This window comes from Acipenser ruthenus, chromosome 2 (genome assembly GCF_902713425.1).
Source record: "Acipenser ruthenus chromosome 2, fAciRut3.2 maternal haplotype, whole genome shotgun sequence".
Classification (NCBI taxonomy): domain Eukaryota; kingdom Metazoa; phylum Chordata; class Actinopteri; order Acipenseriformes; family Acipenseridae; genus Acipenser; species Acipenser ruthenus.
Window position 1 is genome coordinate 32,720,092 of NC_081190.1, and position 20,623 is coordinate 32,740,714.

A 20,623-nucleotide genomic window follows, 5' to 3' on the forward strand; every position below is an offset into this window, starting at 1 on the left:
CAGTTCAAGCAGTTTCCACAGTGTATTGACCATGCCGTACACTATAGTCCTGGTAGTGACGCAAGCCAGGTTAGAATCCAAAATAACTTTGAAATGTTTGAGAAACCTACTGTGTCTCAATACAGTGCAGAGCCCAACTGTCTGCTGGTGCCACAAAGAATCAGGCTAGACAATTAAGTAAGCTGTTGGTGAGTTGTTGAAAAACTTTATGGGCAGTTTAATTGGAAGGTTTGGTTTGTGTTTGCCATGGGTATTGTATCTATGCCAATATCAACATTTAGCAGTACTGTGTAAGGGGCTAATTTGATCAGCATATACCACTGGGGTAAACCAAAACTGGATGTATTGGTGTAATTTGACAGCACCAGGGAATCCCCACCTGGATTGAATCAACCACCCATCTGTGTGGTGTGTTGTTGTTGGTTTTTTTTTTTTTTTTTTTTTTTTTTTTTTTTATATAAATATAAGTGCCGCTGAAAGTAAATGATTGATGCAGTCCAAGAGAATTCACTAGTGGTATAAAAAATAAAAATCTATTTTTTTGTGCAAACATCAAAAGCAGGTTTTATACAGTGTTGTATACAGTATGTTTACTGTACATTCAGCCTCACACTATGCAAAGGGTCATAAGTATTTTGTCCACATGACATGAAAGATAAGATGAGATAAAAACTAAATATTGCTGTCTTTGGTTTATTAATGTCCTATGTAAATAACACAATTCTGCTTTTAGGTGCTTTGCTTGTGTTAATTGTGTCATGGGAAACACCTAATAAAGTTTCTTAAAAAAAAAAAAAAAAAAAAAAAAAAAGGGGGAATATCTTGTCGGTCTGCCATTGCACCATTGAATTCTAACAATTAAAGCACTTAATGGTTTGGATTTTTAACTTTTTGTTTTCAGAGAAGTGAGTTTGTGCCCCTTAGGTTCTGGCTAATCAATTTACAGCACCAAGTAGCCTACACAAACTCCGAATGTATCCGGATATCCAGGGAACACGTGTAACTGCACTTTCTCTGTATGCATTATTAATTTCTAGGTGATTTTACTGTCAAGTGCCCACAGTCAATCAGCTTTAAGAAATGTCTGAAATTTAGTCCTGTCCCCCCCTCCCCCTAGGCTCTGGGTACGTGGGAGGCTTTTCATGATGGCAAACAATAAGAAAAAAATAATAATTGTATTGAAACTGTTTGGTTCCCTGTCAAGTAGGAAATGTAACCATTACCAAATGGGTATTAACTTCCTAAAGACCTGAATCTTGAATACTTTATACCAAAGCTGCTCTTTGAGCCTGTGACCCAGTCATAGCCCCGCCCCTGAGGGATCAAAAGTACTGCAGTCGCAGATCTCAGTGCCATTTTTCCTTTCAAGACTGACAAGATCGGAGAGCCTTGTTCAGATAAGTGCACTGTTGCTTATATCTGCTTATTTAGCATTTTATGTGTTTTACACATTTTGTATGTGATATATATTAACGAATCACTTAACACTAGAACCACCATATTTTCTGACTACCTAGAACCTCCGCGCACGTCAATTTGATGTTTTACATTTTTAAACAGCTTCAACATGAAAATGAATGACAAACTATCGGGTACAACTCAAAAGTTTTATTCATGAACATCATATCTAACATTTGCATAGCAGAAACACTTTTGAAATGGAAACATAAAAGGCTATAGATGTATATAGCAGAATTCTCAAAGAATGACATCTGATACATCCTCCACATTGAACTTGCAAGTCACTCCTGGATATTATATAGTGTCAGCTACATAAAATATTATTATTATTGTCTTATTGTTATTTGTAATAACGTTATCATTTCTATTGCGTGACTGCAGCAGAGTGCTTTTCTGTGGGGAAACAGCAGCACCTCCATTGTTGTGGGCAAATCCTTGTTGCCCTCGTTGCCAGGGCAAATGCTTCTAATTTCTTTCAAATCAAAACAATTCCATAACATTGTCTATATATATATCTATAAAAAAGTGAATCCCAGGTTTGTTTACAACCAGGAACTGTGATGTAAACTGACACAGTTTCATTGAATTACAGCCAGACCACACCACCCCCACATTCCACTGAAATACATACTTCCGTGTGGGCTAGGAAGGAAGTGGGGGTGGGGCTTGTATACTAAAATAACACTCTTTAGGCTATACAAAAAAAACGTATTGTAATATGCGTCAAAATGACGCCTCTGGCCGTTCTAGGTAGGAGGTTCTTATATAATTGTTAGTTTTTGCAAATCTGCCAGTCAAACGCTGTTAGGATATCTAATACATATATTTAGGAAAAGTCAAGAACGGACATGCGCATGGGATCCACAAACGCAGAGTTATTTACATATTTATACCTCAATGTCAAGTTGACGCACAAAAAAGAAAAAATCTATTACGCGTATTTGTGTGCACTACAGCTTGTTGCTGGTCACGTCCCACTGTGGCCCCAAGTGAAGCTAGTGGCTCAAGTCGCTCATTCCACTGGAGCCAGCACCATAATTGGGCTGACTGTGCTGTCCCCCCAAGCTGCATAGCTCCAGCTGAAGCTTATTTGCTTCTCCTCCTTTTTTTTTTTTTTTTTTTTTGCTAATTGGCTAATATGAGACATTTATATTCATATAACTTTGTAACTTGAAATGTACTGTTTTGTTTTTTTACAGATACCATGCCAAGGCCTGTCTGTAACATGGTGCTTGGCATGCGTGCAGTAAGAGCATCAGCATTGCACAGGGCAGAGATACTTGCTCACTTTGGCTTGTTGCTTGTAATTACACAATATCTCTGCTGTTCTGGTGATTGGATATTTTAGCATCACTGTTGCGAAAGCAGTTAGTTTTTTCTAACACGTAGGCTTCCCTCAGTCTCGTGTTGGTACTGACCTGAGTGGTTTTGCCAGTGGCTTTACAGATGGGCATCCCTGTATGTGGCCATCCGAGGTGACTGTGAACCGATAGACCCGTACCGAACCAGTACTGAGATCGCCAACACGAACCGGTACTGAGACCGGGGCCAAGGTTACTGCACCAGTACCCAGTGCCGAACTGAGCGGTAGCTGTGACCCGGTGGACCCGTACTGAACTGGTACAGAAGTCACCAACCCGGTACTGAACTGGGACTGAGGCTACCAAACCGGTACTGAAGTCACTGAACTGCTTCCGAAACCGACCCGGTGCCAAAACCACGAACTGACTGGTAACGAGGTCACCTAACCGGTGCCGAAACCAACCCAGTGCCAAGCCACTGAACTGGTAGCGGACTGACAGGTGGCGACCAGGGTCCAATCCAGTACCGACTTGGTGTTAAGTACACCGAACCGACCTGGTGCCGCTCGTGTCTTGACCGTCCTGATCCATTATACAAGCGTATTGAGGCAACAGCTGTACAACCATATACTGTACATTGCATTGTTTGTTCCTTGCATTATTCCCGGGTTCCATCCGTGTGAGACGTGCAAGTCCACTCTGCCTAGGAGAACAAGCATGACAGGTCCAAGGAGGCACTAGTTAACCGCAGCTTTTGCGAGTTTTGTGACCCTTTCTCTAAGAGCACACTGGAGATAAGGTTATCCCATAGCTTTAAAGAATGTTCTACATCCCTTACTCCTGCTCAGCGCTTCCTCCATCTCTTGATGAGGTTGCTGCATCGTCACCCCTTGGCTCTGTGCCAAGGGGGATCAGACAAGGCACCCGGGACAGTAGCCCAGGCAGGAAACTGTCTTTTCTCCACTGTGGAAGAGGAAAAAGTCGCTGTTCCAGCCCCGTCCCACCCCTTGTTTGCTGTATTCATTACATATCTCTTCATAGTCGTGCATACTGATAAATCATCTCCTGATCACTAGTTTTATCACCAAACTCCTCAATAATGCTATCCAAGTCATTATTTTATTACAGTAACATCTCCAAAGCGCTTGGCAAATGTCCGTGATTTTCATTGAGCGCTGGATGCGGAAGCAGCTATCTTTTTTGTTTTTGTCTGTGTTATGTCTGTGGTGAAGGGACTATGCGTATTGCTTAGATCCGCCTCCATTTTTCGGCTCTTTCGGCCATTAAAAGCTTTTTTCCGGCATTTTCTGGAGAAAAAACCACTAGGGACCTGTGATTGATGCCTTTTTGATGATGTCGGACCGGAAAGGAAAAATTGTAATGTGGGACCTGGTCTGACATTGGACCGCAAAGGGTTAATGACAGGCGTTTTTTTTTTCTGACATTTGTTATGTTTAATAAAATGGCATCTCTAAACAAAGGAACGAGGCAAAGCAACGTTTGGAAGTATTTTGAGGAACCGACGAAAACCATGGTATGAAAATAATTGTGCCAAACAAAATTAACGTACCACAAAACCCAAGTTCAATGCTTCACCATTTGAAATGAAAACATTTCGAAATTACTAATTTGATGGCAGTAAAAAAGCAAACATACATAACATTTGCTATAGAGTTGGCCGAACAGGGCGTGATCAGGTTTTCCCCCTATGAGGATAGTGTGTGTGAATCGTGAATGTAGCAGTTTATAAATCGTGTAAGATTTGTCCACTACACATGTCTTAAACCTTTTCGGTCCTATGTCGGACCTGGTCCGACATTGCAATTATTCCTATCCGGTCCAATGTCGGAACCTGTCCGACATCATCAAAAAGACGCAAAAAACAGGTTTCTAGTCGTTTTTTCTCTGGAAAAAGCTGAGAAAACCATTCAATGGCCGAGTGGGAGCGACAGGAGCCGAGACAAGTCGGGGTGGAAAAAAAATAAAAAATAAAATACAAGGGCGTATCTCATGATTAGTCATACTTGCCCCTGGGATCAGATAGGGGCGGCCATAAGGAAACAAGCTGCCTGTGACTGCATCAGCGCTCGGAGAATATCGCGGACATTTGCAGAGCTTTTTTCAGATGTTATAGTAATAAAATAATGACTTGGATCGCATTATTGAGGCGTTTGGTGATAAAAACAAGTGATCAGGAGATGATTGATCGGTATGTACGACATTATTATTATTATTATTATTTATTATTATTATTTTTTATTTCTTGGCATATGTGAAAGCTATAGCGAACGAAAGGGTGGGGTGGAGCTGTAGATGCCTAGTGAGTGCTTTGTTGATATGCAGGGCCTTTTAAACCCATTTGACTGTGGGGAAAAAAATACTTTTAAACAGCGCATCTAAAATTAACTGCGCGTATGAAAATAAATTGCACCTGACGTGCCTGACATGCACTTAATAAATGGACTGCAGAGGGTTAAAATATAGTTGATACATATTGCAAAAGACAATGAAACCTGTCCTAGTAATTGTAGTAATTTCTCAAAATATTATATAAATCTCACAAAATATAATTCTTTGGATTGTATAATTCACCTAGTTTACACCTTTTTGCCGAGGGGAAATCCTTCCTCCACGTTAAAGGTCTATCTGGCAGCTATTTCAGCTTGCCATGTCAAGATTGACTCGGTCTCCCCAGGAGCTCACTTCCGGGCCAATTTTTGAAGGGGGCCTGGCGGCTTTGGCTGCCTATAAAGGACATTGTACCACAATGGAGGCTAAATGTGGTGCTTAATGCACTCGTGAAACCTCATTTTGAGCCCTTGCATTTAGCTGAGCTGACATTTATCATTTAAAGTGGCTTTCTTGGTTGCTATCCCCTCCAAAGCAGGTGAGTGAAATGCAAGCGTTCTGTATCACGACAGCCTGTGGCCAGGACAAAGGTCATGCTCCGTACCAATCTTTCCTTCTTGCCGACGACTATCTCGGCTTTCCATGTCAACCAGTCTGGAATTTGAGGCTTTCCATTCACCTCCTTTCCAGTCTGACAGGGAGTGACCGCTCCATACACTCTGCCCAGTTCAGGCCCTGGTGTATTATGTTGACAGGACAAATTGTTGGAGGAAGTCTGAGTAATTTGTCTGCTATGGGGTGAAGTCCCATGGTCAAGCCCTGTCTAAGCAGTGGCTGTCCCAAGTGGATAGCAGACACTGTCAGGACTGCCTTTTAGCTGGCCAACTTGCCCCCTCCAGAAAAGCTCACTGCCCATTCCAGCAGGGGCCTTGCAACTTTGTGGGCTTTATTCCAAGGTGCATCTGTAAAGGACATATGCAATGCTGCGGTGTGTGCTACTCCCCATACCTTCACTAGGTTCTACGGGGTAAATGTCATGGATCCTCAGAACCCTGGGTTTGGAACTAGAGTGTTAAGGTGGTTTCCCAGTCAACCCCTACAACAGGCATAGAGGTGAGTATCTCCCTCAGTTTTTCACCCTAGCTACCTGTTACTGGGGATCAGAGTGGTATCGCCCAGGGTAGCCTCTTGGCTTAGCCTTGTGGCATTCCGGTCATTCTACAATCTTGCCCTTGTGACGGCTTGGGTATACTCACCCATGCGTTAATGGTTGCATTTTCATGCTTGAAAGGGAATGTTAGGTTATTATCATAACCCTGGTTTCCTGAAATAGAAATATAACCATTAACAGCCAAGGTTACTGCGTCCATTATTTGCAACAGGCTTAAAGGAAAAATGATGCTAAGATCTGTGACCTGCAGTACTTTTGATCCCTTGGGGATGGGGTCACGACTGCGTCACAGGCTTAGAGCAGCTTCGGTATAAATTATTCAGGTTTCGGGTCTTTAGGGGGTAGATACCCTTTCGGTAATGGTTACATTTCTGTTTCAGGGAACAAGGGTTATGAGAATAACCTAACGCTGTACAATTTTACAATTTGTTGTGCATAACTTTTAGTTAAAAATGTTAGTTTTTTAATAGAGGCCTATAAGTACACAGGAGACGCGCACAACTTTTAGCCTCAATGTCACTGGTCGTATATGAAGCAGATTAAAGTTAACTTAAAATGTTAAACAAAAAAAAAAAAAAGTTGAAATTCAGTCCCATTTCAGAGAGTGCCGTAGACAATGAAATAATCTTGAAGGGGGCAGGGTTTCATTCATTATATATCGGATTCTGATGTACCTCCAGTATATATTGTCATACAGCCATCAAAGTATTCACAAGTCTTGTTTTCCATTCCATATTTTGTTTCTGGAACTGCTCCTGTTTGTCAATTGGCGGTCATATTTTTGTAACGTCCATACATTTGTCTATGTATCTTGACTAGTTTGGGATACAAAAAAGTTTCCAAGATAGCATAAAGAGGCTTAAGTATATTAATGTTTCCCTAAAATAAAGCATTATCATATAGTATTTTAATTGCCAAGAAGATTTAAGGATAAATCTTGAGCAGTTTATCAAACAAAAAAAAAGGTGGATTCAAGTTTTATAAACGTTGTCTTGGTTATTCAGCAGTACTTTAAAAAGCTCTGGTGGAACTAGGGGGTTATTTTATGGAGCGGTCTGTAACAAATGTTGTGTTACTTTTATTTTTTCATATTAAAATATTAATGTAAGTAACTTGTTACCTTTCTCAAAATGTAAACCTAAATGTCAACTCATTCTAAAGTCTCCTAGTTCAACCACAGAGCTGTAGTGCAACTCATTACAAAGTTTCAGCTGTGTTGAACTTCTTTCCATTTCTTTGTTGCATGTTTTTTGTTTTTCCATTCTGCAGGCCTCTTTTATATGAACTTTTTTTGTTTAAGGTGAGACGGTGTACTTCACCCGTATAAATTAGATCCCTTACAAAAACTAAAATGAAAGAGGCCATTTTTGTGTTTCTTTTTGTCCATGTTATAATCTCATGGTATTTTTGAATGAACCATGCCCCATGTTTACATCAATTTTTTTTTTCAATTTCTGTGCACAGCAATTGCTCTGAAATTTGGGGACTGAGTACACCAAATACGATAGATCAGTGGGATACAACAGGCCTTTACAGCTATCCTGACCAAACCAGGTGAATATTCTAAACTATGTCACATACTATTGAACAGCCTCACACTAAATGGGATGCAGAAAGTGTGAACTTAGAGCACTTTATTGAGAAATGCAAGTTCTGCAGGTATCAACCTGTTCTCTATTCAATATAATGTTAAGCTTTGATTTTGCTGTTACAGACCACACAGAGGAAGGCAGTTCTCATATTGCTTCATTAAAAAAAAAAAAAACCTGCAGGTTACTTGCATACTGACAAGATATGAAAAAATTCAACCCAAAAATTAAGCTTCTCCTTCAAGTTGTCTATTTGTAAGAAAATGAACTGTACTGTATCAGTGTTGACCAGTAAAACAGTTCCAATATAATTCATACAAATTGGCTTTTTCACCACCCACAACAAATTTCAGACAAGTATAACATTTTTACTGTAGTATTTCCTTAGGTTCCCAAGGGAATTGTTAATGAACGTCACAAATTAAATCTAAAAAGTTAAAGCCCAGACAGTCATACCTCTCGGACTTGAATATAAAACTGTACAGCAGAATAAGTACTACTCTCTTCAGCCTGAAGATGGGAGAATGTACTGTTTTCCTTTTTGTTAATCTTATGCTTTTATTTATTTGTCCTCCTGGCCTTGGCAGCAAGCTGCTGATTGGCCCTTTGCTGACCAGTAAGAGATGTAGTTTTATAATGGCTAATGCAGCTCTGCAGTAATTAATGTTTATGAAAATAAGATATTAGGTCATTTTAATGAATAATTAATCGTTTACTAGGAGACCACTTGGTCCCAATATTTTAATAAATTTGTATTCCTTCTAACAGCATTATTGCATTGATTTATGAACAAAATTAATTAACTATAGCACTGCAATTTACTTATTTTTCCCACCTATTTCTTTAAATTTCAGATCTCTTGATGGCCGACTTCAGGTATCTCACCGTAAGGGTTTACCGCATGTTATCTACTGTCGATTGTGGAGGTGGCCAGACCTACACAGTCATCATGAGCTACGAGCAATTGAGACCTGTGAATATGCTTTTAATCTTAAAAAGGATGAAGTGTGTGTTAACCCTTATCACTACCAAAGGGTGGAAACGCCAGGTATAAAACCGTGCAAAAAAGATTTAATGATCTGCTTCCCTCTGTCAGTGGATTTTCTTGCATAAATGTATTTGTTCTACTAAACTTTTTTTTTCTTGTTGATCACAGCTGTTTTTTTACTTTAAAGTAACGCACTTGTTTTTATTTAGTTGGTGGGGAAGTGCTTGTCGAGCCTTGTTTTGAAGGTATTAAGCTAATTGTAGCATTTGTGGGTTATAGGATGATGGAAATAGAAAATAGTCCAATAAAACCTGGTGGCTTAAACGTATGGTTATGTTGCTGGTTTGCTAGATAATTACTTGGTGTCTTGTGAAGCTCTGATTTTTACTTTTCATCTCTTACTGTGACTTTGAATATGAACATAAACTATCTAATTTTTAGTTTTTACTTAGAGGGGAAGGAGGAGGGGGTGCAAATGTAATTTTGTAGGCTTGCTTTTAATCCTGTGTTCATTTAACAGTGAAATTAGGAATTTCTTCAAAAGGTAATTGTGAAAGAACATTTTGTTAGTTAACACGTTCCCTTCACTATGTCTGTTTCAGTTTTGCCGCCTGTTCTTGTGCCAAGGCACACAGAGATTCTAACAGAACTGCCTCCGCTTGATGACTACACTCATTCCATACCTGAAAACACTAATTTTCCAGTAGGAATTGAGCCACCAAACAATTACATCCCAGGTATTTTTTTGTTTTTGTTTTTTTAACAGAAAATGATTTTTTAAATTTTATTTATTTATTTTTTTAATAAACAAACCAAAAGCTTTTGTACCTTAGCACATTAATTAAGGGATACAATAACTTTGGTATACAATATATCATCTTACAGTGAAGCAAGTGTTGGGGCAGTTTAAACCTTTATGGTCGTTGGTAAATTGATGAACTTTTACATACATTAAGTATGCAATTGTTTAAGCTAGATGTTGGAGGTTTAAGGAAGTGTTTTCTGTTTTGTGTATTTGTAGAAACACCACCTCCTGGATATATCAGTGAAGATGGAGAAACAAGCGATCAGCAGATGAACCAAAGTATGGACACAGGTACGTGTCAGATTTTGCAGGTTAAAGATTTGCAAAAAATATTGTTTGTAGAAAACATTAATTGTGCTAGATGTCTTCATTATAGTTTAATATTTACTGGAACATTTTAAAACTATTAGCAGCTTTGAAAAGTCTGGTTGCCAGAAGTAAATCCCTGGGGAGTGCATGTTGTATGAATGCATTTGAATATTTGTCAGCTGTGAAGCTTGTTTTAGGTTTGTATAGCAAAACAGTGTTACCAAAGGTATAAATAATAGAAGCGTTTGTGATATTTAAATAGAATAACTTCTACACCCTTCCTCTCTTCAGGTTCTCCAGCAGAAATGTCGCCTAGCACTCTTTCACCTGTCAATCACAGCATGGGTAAGAGCAGACATTTCCAAAAAAGTGTTTTTTTTTATTTTATTTTTTGTGCTCCTGTTTTACGCACAATTCATGCAAACAAGGTTTTTAGCAGAACTGTAAGCATCCCTGTTGGGGATTAGTAAACCACGTGCAACCCTTCATTTATACCATGACAGCCAGCAGTTCCATTTTTTTATTTAAGGTCTAAAAGTTAATTGATTTCTTTTACAGTCTCATTTTTGATTAACCCTTGGTGAATATAGTTGTTTAAAATGAGTCGCCTGTGTACACCGTTTCATGAAGTTAATCACCGTCAATATCTTCAATCAGTTCAAGCCACTTGCTTTGTATGGGATGGGAGTTTAAAATGAAAACAATTTGATATATACAGTACTGTGATCCGGCACCTAGTTCAACCATTACAAACTGAAAAAAGGAATTCACTTTCTTGCAAAAAACGATTCTAGATAAAGTACATGTTTTCTATACCATGCTAGGGGGTGGCATTCTGTTGTAGGAGTTTAATCCATCTCATTCCATAGTCTGTTTTTACTTTTAAAAGTCCTTGCCCACATGGATGTAAACAGCGCAGTGCCACAGTTGAACTGACAGGAAAGAAGGACCACAGTTCATTTGAGTGCAGTATACAGTCCCTTTACAAGTAATTACAAACGATCAAGGTTAATTAAGGGAAATACATTTTAAAGAAGATTAGATAATTGTATCTTTGCATTACTCGAGTAGGATGTACATGGTGCATTCAGTATCATATCAAGTGATTTAAGTGTATGCTTGCAGCACAGAGTCATTTATTTTTTCTCAAAGTATCTCATCCTGGTATATATTTTAGCAACATGTCAATCGTTGACTACAGATTTTCTGTAAAATGATGTACATTACATAAGTCTTCAACGACAATATACAGCTCACAAGTGGAGTGTACTTTATGATCCAATAACCTACGTAAAGTACTGTATTGTATATGCTTCCTAAATCGAACAATATAAAGCCCTGTTCATGCTTGTATCGGAACGATACCAGTAATTTGTTTCGGTTTAGAATATACTGATTTACAATGCCACTTTCTGTTCTAATTCACTTTTCAACACCAGTACAAGCTGGATTATATAGATATACTTACATCTGTCCACACTTGAACTATTCCGAGTCATATCATAACTATACCAGTACGAAACGTGCTCATTGTAATACTGTTTCTCAACGACACCGGTAGAGAAAGGCAAGTGTGAACAGGACCTTGCACCACATTAGCATGCATATCAAAAAATGCAATCCTTACTCGTGGTGTGTTTTTTTTTTTTTGGTCTTATTTTCAAAAAGTGGTTTGCGGTCGTTACTATTCTGTAATATGTTCTTAAAAGTTACTTGAGAAAATATATATATATATTATTTTTTTTCTTACTTTTAGATCTACAGCCGGTGACTTATTCAGAACCAGCATTTTGGTGTTCAATAGCATATTATGAGTTAAATCAGCGAGTTGGAGAAACTTTCCATGCATCTCAGCCCTCCTTGACTGTAGATGGGTTTACGGACCCATCCAACTCTGAGAGATTTTGCCTTGGTTTGCTCTCCAATGTAAACAGAAATGCAACAGTTGAGATGACCAGAAGACACATAGGTAAGGAGTTGTATTCAACTAAATTAGCCTTTTATTTGATATAACTGCAATGTGAATATATATGTGTCTACAAGCTATTATTTATTATTATTATTATTATTATTATTATTATTATTATTATTAGTATTATTATTATTATTATTATTGCAGTACTGCCTCGATATAACGAACCTGTTTGGGTCCAAGCCTTTTGTTCGTTATATCGAGGGGTTCATTATAGCGAAAGGACAATCAAAATGAAGGATAAACTGTCGGAGTAAATTAATGAGATGAGATTGTGAATACAAGTAGAATGTACCTGTTCATCCCGTGTATGCAGTATTCTGCCTTTGCTTTACCCTGTTTGTTAAAGAATTAAAACGCAGTACAAAAAAAAGCACAAAACCCAAATTGCAACTGAATATTTATTCAGTCAGTATGACATGAATCGTTTCAAAGTGCACCAAATCTTAATCCAACATGCAAGAATCACAAACTGAGCTTTTACTGCAGATCAACCCGACAGTTTGACATGAAAAGTTAATCAGATCCTCAAGTTTGTTTTTGTTGTTTTTTCTTTAATCAATTTTGCTTTGCTGCATGTTTGCTGAACAAGCAATTTATTTTTTTACACAACCTATATTCACAACAGAGATATGCCCACGTTACTCCTTTTTTCAAACGATCAATATAGTTTCCAGCTTTGTTGCAACATAAAATAATTTTCGTTTCGGAGGCGTAGTTACACAGCGTGTATTTATTAAGACAAGAGTTGACTTCACTGTGGAGGTGGCATCCCGTGCACACAGACCGGAATGTTGACAGTGTGTGTTAATATTAACTTTTTAATATTTTTTTATTTGGGGTCCAAGGGCCAGGCTCATTATAATGAAGGGTGTTATAGCGAGGGTGTACTGCAGTAGTAGTAGTAGTATTATAATGGGACATTTTGTTCTTGATTTAATACAATACAATTTCTATTTTTTATACAGTCACAGCCTACACTTAACACAAGAAAACATGTTAAATACAAGCATTCCGTGAACATTCGCCACTGATGACAGACCTAAATACACTATTTCTGGTAGTTTAACAAACTCTCTATAAAATGTTTTGCTTTTTCATAGGTTATTTTGTCTGTGACATGTTGTTTTTATAATATGTTACCTGATATTTTGTTAAACATGGGTTACTGACTTGACTTTCAGGGAGAGGAGTGAGACTGTATTACATTGGCGGAGAAGTTTTTGCAGAGTGTCTCAGTGACAGCGCTATCTTTGTCCAGAGTCCCAATTGCAACCAAAGATACGGCTGGCATCCTGCAACTGTTTGTAAAATTCCACCAGGTAAAATGAAGTGTACTTTTTAATATCCAGGTTATATTTCCCATATACTGGAAAGTGACGAAGATTGTTTTGTTGTCTTTGTAGGGTGCAACCTAAAGATCTTTAACAACCAGGAATTTGCTGCACTTCTTGCTCAGTCAGTGAACCAAGGATTTGAGGCAGTTTACCAATTAACCAGGATGTGCACAATTAGGATGAGTTTTGTAAAAGGATGGGGTGCAGAATACAGGTGAGTGATCTGTTAGGTAATTTTTATTTATTTATTTTTTAAAGTTATAATTGCTGGATGTTTCCACATACTGTGCATACTTATTTTATAAGTTGTGCAGATTCACCAAAATAGAATCTTCTGAAGTATTTGATGACCTGGATAGCAAGTTTTAAATGGCAATTGCATCCAGAAAAAAATCATATTCATAATTTGGGATGCTGCAAGCAAGAATGCAAATATACCTTTGTTTATATGGGAATTTCTATTGTATCGGGCGTATTCAGGTAATGCATATCAGTGTCAGTTTTTTTTTTGTTTTTTTTTTATGAAATGCTTGTTTTATAGCATTTTAAATATGGCTGTCTTATTGAGGTACTGTGTCTTCAGTTTCTGGGTTATAGACAAAACACTTCAGTTATTGTTGGTACACAATTGTATTCTATTCAATTTGTTTTCAATTTTTTCACCACTGACCATATCAATACCACACTATTAAGGATATTGCTGGCAATACTATATTTTAATTAAGCAGTTTCCAAAGTGTGGCTTCATAGTTCAAGCTGTGACTTTTTTCACATGAAAGTCTAATGATTCTGTATTTGGGTGGTCAAAAAACTAGATTATGTAAATAAAATACATCTTTAACAAGTCAAGAAAATATATACATTACAAAAATTAGGATAAAAAAAATTGCATTCATGAGGATATTCTGTGTCTAACATTACCCTTTATTTCAGACGACAGACAGTGACGAGCACTCCTTGCTGGATTGAACTTCACCTAAACGGACCGCTGCAATGGCTGGATAAAGTGTTGACACAGATGGGCTCCCCCTCAGTCCGCTGCTCAAGCATGTCCTAATACTGTTGTCTGGACAGAGACAAATATAACGGAGTCCAAATAACAGGCTTAATTTCTTTCATAGTACTTGTTTGTGACCCCACAGACTGTTCACTGTTAAAAACAGAAATGGCACTTGATGTCCCATCAGCTTTATGCACCTTGTTTTTATTCTGTCCCCAAACCCCTAAATATTAAATGTTTTAGTCTGTATAACTCAATTATAGCTCTACTTAAAAGGGTGGGATGGGGTGGACATGGAGAGGGTGATCCTGTTTAGTTCATGCATAGCATTGAATTTTTTTTTTTTTTTTTTTACATTTGTATTAATAACTTGGATCTAAATCTAAGGATAAACAAACAATAAAAGTGGTAAACTTGATGGATAATTATCCAAATGAACTTTTCAGGTCTACCATTTTAGCCTTTTTTTTCCCTTCACAAATAAATGTGCTGTGAAAAATAAGTTACAAATGACAAATGTGGTATATATATAAAACAAGCAATTATGCCCCCGCCCCATTTATTTATTTTTTTCTTTTGAATGCCATGGCATGTTATTTTCAAATTGAAGTGTTTATATTGATCCTTTAGGTTAGGGTAAGCACAAAAGCTGGCAATGAACTTGTGTTAGGTACCTACAGTGCCCAGTAGAGTTCCCTTCAGGCTACCCTTTTCTATTGTAATCAAAGTGCTTTTATCTTTTTTTTTTTAAAGCTAGTCCAATTCATTTTTTCCTTTTTATTAAACATGTTTTTAGACCACATCCTGTTTTTTTTTTTTTTTTAAAAAAGGATCTGCTTAAATGGAAGCAAACACATGATACAAGTATGAATCATCTTGAAATAAGCCTACTTGTGGCTTTCAGTAGCATTGAATACTGCCTAGTTAGCCAACTTTTTTTTTTTTCTTTTTCTTACTGGCAACCTGACATCTTCTAGAATTAATTGGCTTTCTCTTTTCTCCTCTTTTTATATATTGTGCAATAAAAAGGTCTTTCACAGCTCCATTAACTTGAAATGCCTTTGACCTGCGTTTTTATTTTATTACATGGCAGAATAAATGATAATTAGATGCGTTTTAAACATGAGGCATGTTGCCTTATGAAGTAGATTCTTAATGAACTGTGATAAAGTAACGGCGATTCAAAATAATTGTTAGATCCTTTATCTTCATATAGTACCCATTGTGAAGCCTTGGACACTGAGCAAATTTGTGTCGTCTTGATGCTCAAGCAGCCTGCCTAGGGGACGAAGAAGAATATTAAGACTGCAGAAAGGGGTTTTTCTGTAACTTGTAAAAATGACTTTTATGTACACCTTACTAACGACTCTTGTGATCTAGCTGTCTGTCATTTCTTTCCCTATTGTGGCAGTAGCAAGATTTTTAAATGTCTTTCCTCTTTTCATTGTTGATTCCTATCTTATCACACTAGTAATTGTACTTTGTAAGTGCAACTAGTGGTGATCAGCTTTGGGAACAAAAATGTGGCCAGTGTTATAGCTTTTAATACACAGTGGTTGTATAGAGGCCAAGAGAAGGTTACGTTTGCCATTAAGGAATGGGTGTGAAAATGATACCAAATAGCAAAGAAAATGGCCAGATTTTATTATATATTTTTTTCCTTTTTGGTGAAGCATTTTAACTGTTTGTGAGCTTGTTTTACCAGTAGAATGATGTATTGGTAGAACACGTGAACCTCGGAAAATAAGCTTCAAGCGTGTTGCATATGCAGACTACATGAATACACTAATAAAGGTTTTAATTCTCATGACCTTGGTGTCTTCTGGGTGTTCTTGTCTAAATATAAAAGACATTGACTGTTAATATCCTGAAATAAACACTTTTGGATTTTTAGCTTCCTTTATATATTCTAGTAAATCTTTTAAACCATACAGACTGACTGGTAATAATGTATATAAATCCACAGCTTGGCCTATGAACTGAATAATGGACTTGTAAAATACAGAACATTAGTGCAGTAGCTACAGTAGGTATAACTATTGGATTTTCTTTTTTTTTTATTGGCGCCTATCCCATGTTTTTGATTCATCAATGAAACCCCCATATTTTAATACTCCTTTCAGAAAAACAATGGGCATAATACTGTAGTTGCTAAAACAAATCTTATTTATCAGGAAATGCCCTAGGGCAGCTGCATCCTGTATTGGCTGTTTTTTTTTCTCTGTTACAGGTTCACACAGCTCAGAGTCTTTTTTAAAAAGGCAGCAGCTTTGTTCACTAGAATAGTCTTTAACTAGATGAGATTATAGTGACACAAGTGTCAGAAGCTGTTTATGGCCTGCTTGGCTCCTTACTCATTGGGCATCCATATGACCTAATTTATGGTAAGTGCAACTGTCTGTAGGCAGTTTTTTGATGAACATGACCTAGCCTTAGTCCATGCAGAATCTGCACTTGAGATCATTACTTAAGTAAAAATAATGGAAAGGAAAAGTACTTTTTGTGAAAAATGTTTGGGAAGTTTGATACAATGTTTCTCATAAAGCACCACCTTTAAAACAATACTACTCAGATACAGAACATACATTTCTAGTAGTAATGTAGCCGATTAGTTTGGATCAAAGGCACTCTTTTACAAAAAAAAAAAAAAAAAAAAAAAGTTTTTCAAGTCCTATGATCATACAGGTGGAAAATGAGGGTTAAAAACTTATCATACCATTTGACAAACAAATCGTTTTGAGTAGTACCCTAACCTACCAATTTCCCAACAGCCTAATCTGCTCCACCAATGTGTTCCACTTACCCAAAACACAAATCAAATAATTTTATTGTGAATAATGTGGTGTTTTTTTTTTTAAAGCAATTATCCTTTTTGAAATCAGAAAAATATGCAGAGTATATGAACAAACTGATTAGTTCAGAAAATATTACTTGATTCCCTTGAGGGAATGAAGATGGTGAACAATTGACACGGAAATCCTACATGCTGTTAAAATGTGATGAAAATGCAGCCTCAATACATCCTGCATGACTGCCAGCAGCAACACCTTACAGCATTTTATGTTAAATGAAGATGTGGCAATTGTAGAATTTAAAACCAGTAACTCTCCTTTGGTGCAAGTGTTGACCCTGTTCTTGACATAATTGGCACACTTATCACTAACTTAAAACAAATTAAATGATCAAATAATGGTAATTATTGTTTTAAGCAGCACCTGTGAAATGATCCATGGCTTAAAACCAAGCTTAAACCACAGTAAAAGACAATAGTCTGTTAGATGGGAACGTTGCTTACAAATAATGGCCTAAAATTAAATACAGACGTGCTCAAATTTGTTGGTACCCCTCCACAAAAAATGAAGAATGCGCAATTTTCTCTGAAATAACTTGAAACTGACAAAAGTAATTGGCATCCACCATTGTTTATTCCATATTTAATAGAAATCGGACTTTGCTTTTGATTTTTTATTCAACATAATATTGTAAATAAGAAAAAAAAATGAAAATGGCATGGACCAAAATAATGGGACCGCTAACCTAATATTTTGTTGCACAACCTTTAGAGGCAATCACTGCAATCAAACATTTTCTGTAGCTCTCAATGAGACTTCTGCACCTGTTAACAGATAGTTTGGCCCACTCTTCCTGAGCAAACTGCTCCAGCTGTCTCAGGTTTGATGGGTGCCTTCTCCAGACTGCAAGTTTCAGCTCTTTCCATAGATGTTCGATAGGATTCAGATCAGGACTCATAGAAGGCCATTTCAGAATAGTCCAATGTTTTGTTCTTATCCATTCTTGGGTGCTTTTAGCTGTGTGTTTTGGGTCGTTATCCTGTTGGAGGACCCATGACCTGCGACTGAGACTGAGCTTTCTGACACTGGGCAGTACGTTTCGCTCCAGAATGCCTTGATAGTCTTGAGATTTCATTGTGCCCTGCACAGATTCAAGGCACCCTGTGCCAGGCGCAGCAAAGCAGCCCCAAAACATAAACGAGCCTCCTCCATGTTTCACTGTAGGTATGGTGTTCTTTTGTGACTTGCCAAAAAGCTCCAGTTTTGACTCATCTGTCCAAAGGACATTCTCCCAGAAGGATTGTGGCGTGTCAATATGCATTTTAGCAAATTCCAGTCTGGCTTTTTATGTTTTTCTTTCAAAAGTGGAGTCCTCCTGGGTCTTCTTCCATGGAGTCCACTTTCGCTCAAAAAGCGACGGATGGTGCGATCAGAAACTGACGTACCTTCACCTTGGAGTTCAGCTTGTATCTCTTTGGCAGTTATCCTTGGTTCTTTTTCTACCATTCGCACTATCCTTCTGTTCAATCTGGGGTCGATTTTCCTCTTGCGGCCGCGCCCAGGGAGGTTGGCTACAGTTCCATGGACCTTAAACTTCTTAATAATATTTGCAATTGTTGTCAGAGGAACATCAAGCTGCTTGGAGATGGTCTTGTATCCTTTACCTTTACCACGCTTGTCTATTATTTTCTTTCTGATCTCCTCGGACAACTTTCTCCTTTGCTTTCTCTGGTCCATGTTCAGTGTGGTGCACGCAATGATACCAAACAGCACAGTGACTACTTTTCTCCATTTAAATAGGCTGAATGACTGATTACAAGATTGGAGACATGTGTGATACTAATTAAAGAAACTAATTAGTTTGAAATATCACTATAATCCAATTATTTATTATCTTTTCTAAGGGGTACCAACAAATGTGTCCAGGCCATTTTAGAATATCTTTTGTAGAATAAGCAATAATTAATCTCTTTTCACAGCTTCTTTGCTTTATTCTATGACATACCAAAGGCATGCAAGTATACATGATAAAATAGCTTTTAATTTCATCACTTTTCAGGAGGAATGAAGCATTATTTCAATGAGCTGTAAGGGTACCAACAAATTTGAGCACGTCTGTATATGTTGTTTTTGAGCTTTAATGGAACTTTTTGCAGAAATTAACTTTTCTATTGCAACGTTCTTATTTATTTCAAGTGTATTGAATCCATGTTCGTCTGACTTGCAAAAAAAAAAAAAAAAAGTCTTATGAATGGAAAATTACAGATTTAAGACAATACCATGATCCATATGGACAAAACTTTATTTGAAAAATACAGCTATCGAACCCACTTGTTCCCTCCTCTGGCGTCATTCTCTACCAAGTTTGGTATACAACAAGCATTCATGTAATCGCTTTATGATTTCCAGGTTATGCATTAGCCATGGTACTTTTTTTTTAATGTATCTAAAAGTAACATTATATTTCCATAATATGTAATGCATTACCACATTTAGTTACCTGTCTGACAAAGGAACCATTATAGTTACAAGTTACTGAAAAATGTTATGAATTTACAGTAATGCGTTACTCCTCAACACTGTCCTTGACTGAATGAATGAAGCTGCACACAATATCCTTTTCAAAAGTCTGAATTACACTATTAAAGATTCAGTACCTGATGTCTGAAAAAAGACACTTGTTAAACATCCGTCGAGAAGACGAAGACGTTTTAGTTTATGACTGATACAGTTCTGGATGAATACTTTAAATACCGGGAAATACCTTTTGACAATAAGTTTAAGTAATATTGTTGTATAGCATCCCTTCAGAAACAGACTTCACTTTTCCATCAAACAAATTGAATGGGAGTTTGAAAGATGGATGGTTACAGTGCAACATGGTACAGTGTTAACAGTGCAATTCAAGATCAATAGGTCAACATCGGGAGCACAGATTCATTTAGATTCAGGGCACACAGACTAATGAAGTAAACAATAAAACAACATTTGTGTTTTTGTTAAGATACTTCAGATGATGGAATAAAAGGAGGAAAAAAACACTGCTGAGTCTAAGATGTGCAGTAAATTGATTTGTTATGTTTAAAAAGTTCAACTGCAAAATTCAAAACCATCCTAAAGGCTTTGGTCTCTAGAGAACCAGGAGCATATGCTGTAGCATTTTATTACAACCAAGTAAATTGAACTGTTACAAATTAAACAGTAATAACAAAAAAACTAACAAACAAACCAAAAAAAAAGGTTTATCGTAGTGTGAAATGTAGTTGACAAATGATACATGAGCTGTGAAAGTAAAATACAACAGAATTGTAATCTAGTTTTAAAAACATATTTGTACAGTACATAGCAAATTCTATATAGTTGCAGTACATTTGTTTCTGTGAGATGTATGGATTTAAACGTGATACCATCTGCCTGTAGAATGAGTTCTATGGATTTACATTTTATTTGTATTTTTAATGAAAACAACAAGCTGCTTTGCACCCAGTGGCTTTGTGTAGTAACTTCACTGAGTTGGTTCACTGTGCTTCATTTGCAAGTTTGTAAGCT

The 20,623-nt window shown here is 37.2% G+C and overlaps 1 protein-coding gene across 3 annotated transcripts in view; it reads left to right on the plus strand.

Moving 5' to 3' along the window:
• Positions 1 to 16,092, plus strand: part of LOC117972973 (mothers against decapentaplegic homolog 2) — a 31,232-nt gene extending 15,140 nt beyond the window's left edge. For 2 of the 3 annotated variants that reach the window (XM_058994296.1, XM_058994292.1), the window contains exons 3-11: positions 7,747 to 7,836; positions 8,726 to 8,919; positions 9,462 to 9,596; positions 9,881 to 9,955; positions 10,265 to 10,318; positions 11,730 to 11,942; positions 13,130 to 13,267; positions 13,352 to 13,496; positions 14,216 to 16,092. In XM_058994296.1, coding sequence (XP_058850279.1) covers positions 7,747 to 7,836; positions 8,726 to 8,919; positions 9,462 to 9,596; positions 9,881 to 9,955; positions 10,265 to 10,318; positions 11,730 to 11,942; positions 13,130 to 13,267; positions 13,352 to 13,496; positions 14,216 to 14,339 — 1,168 coding nt within the window. In that variant the 3' untranslated portion in view covers positions 14,340 to 16,092. The remainder of the gene's footprint in view (positions 1 to 7,746; positions 7,837 to 8,725; positions 8,920 to 9,461; positions 9,597 to 9,880; positions 9,956 to 10,264; positions 10,319 to 11,729; positions 11,943 to 13,129; positions 13,268 to 13,351; positions 13,497 to 14,215) is intronic. The other variant, XM_058994303.1, reaches the window with a different exon arrangement.
• The last annotated feature ends 4,531 nt before the right edge of the window (positions 16,093 to 20,623 follow it).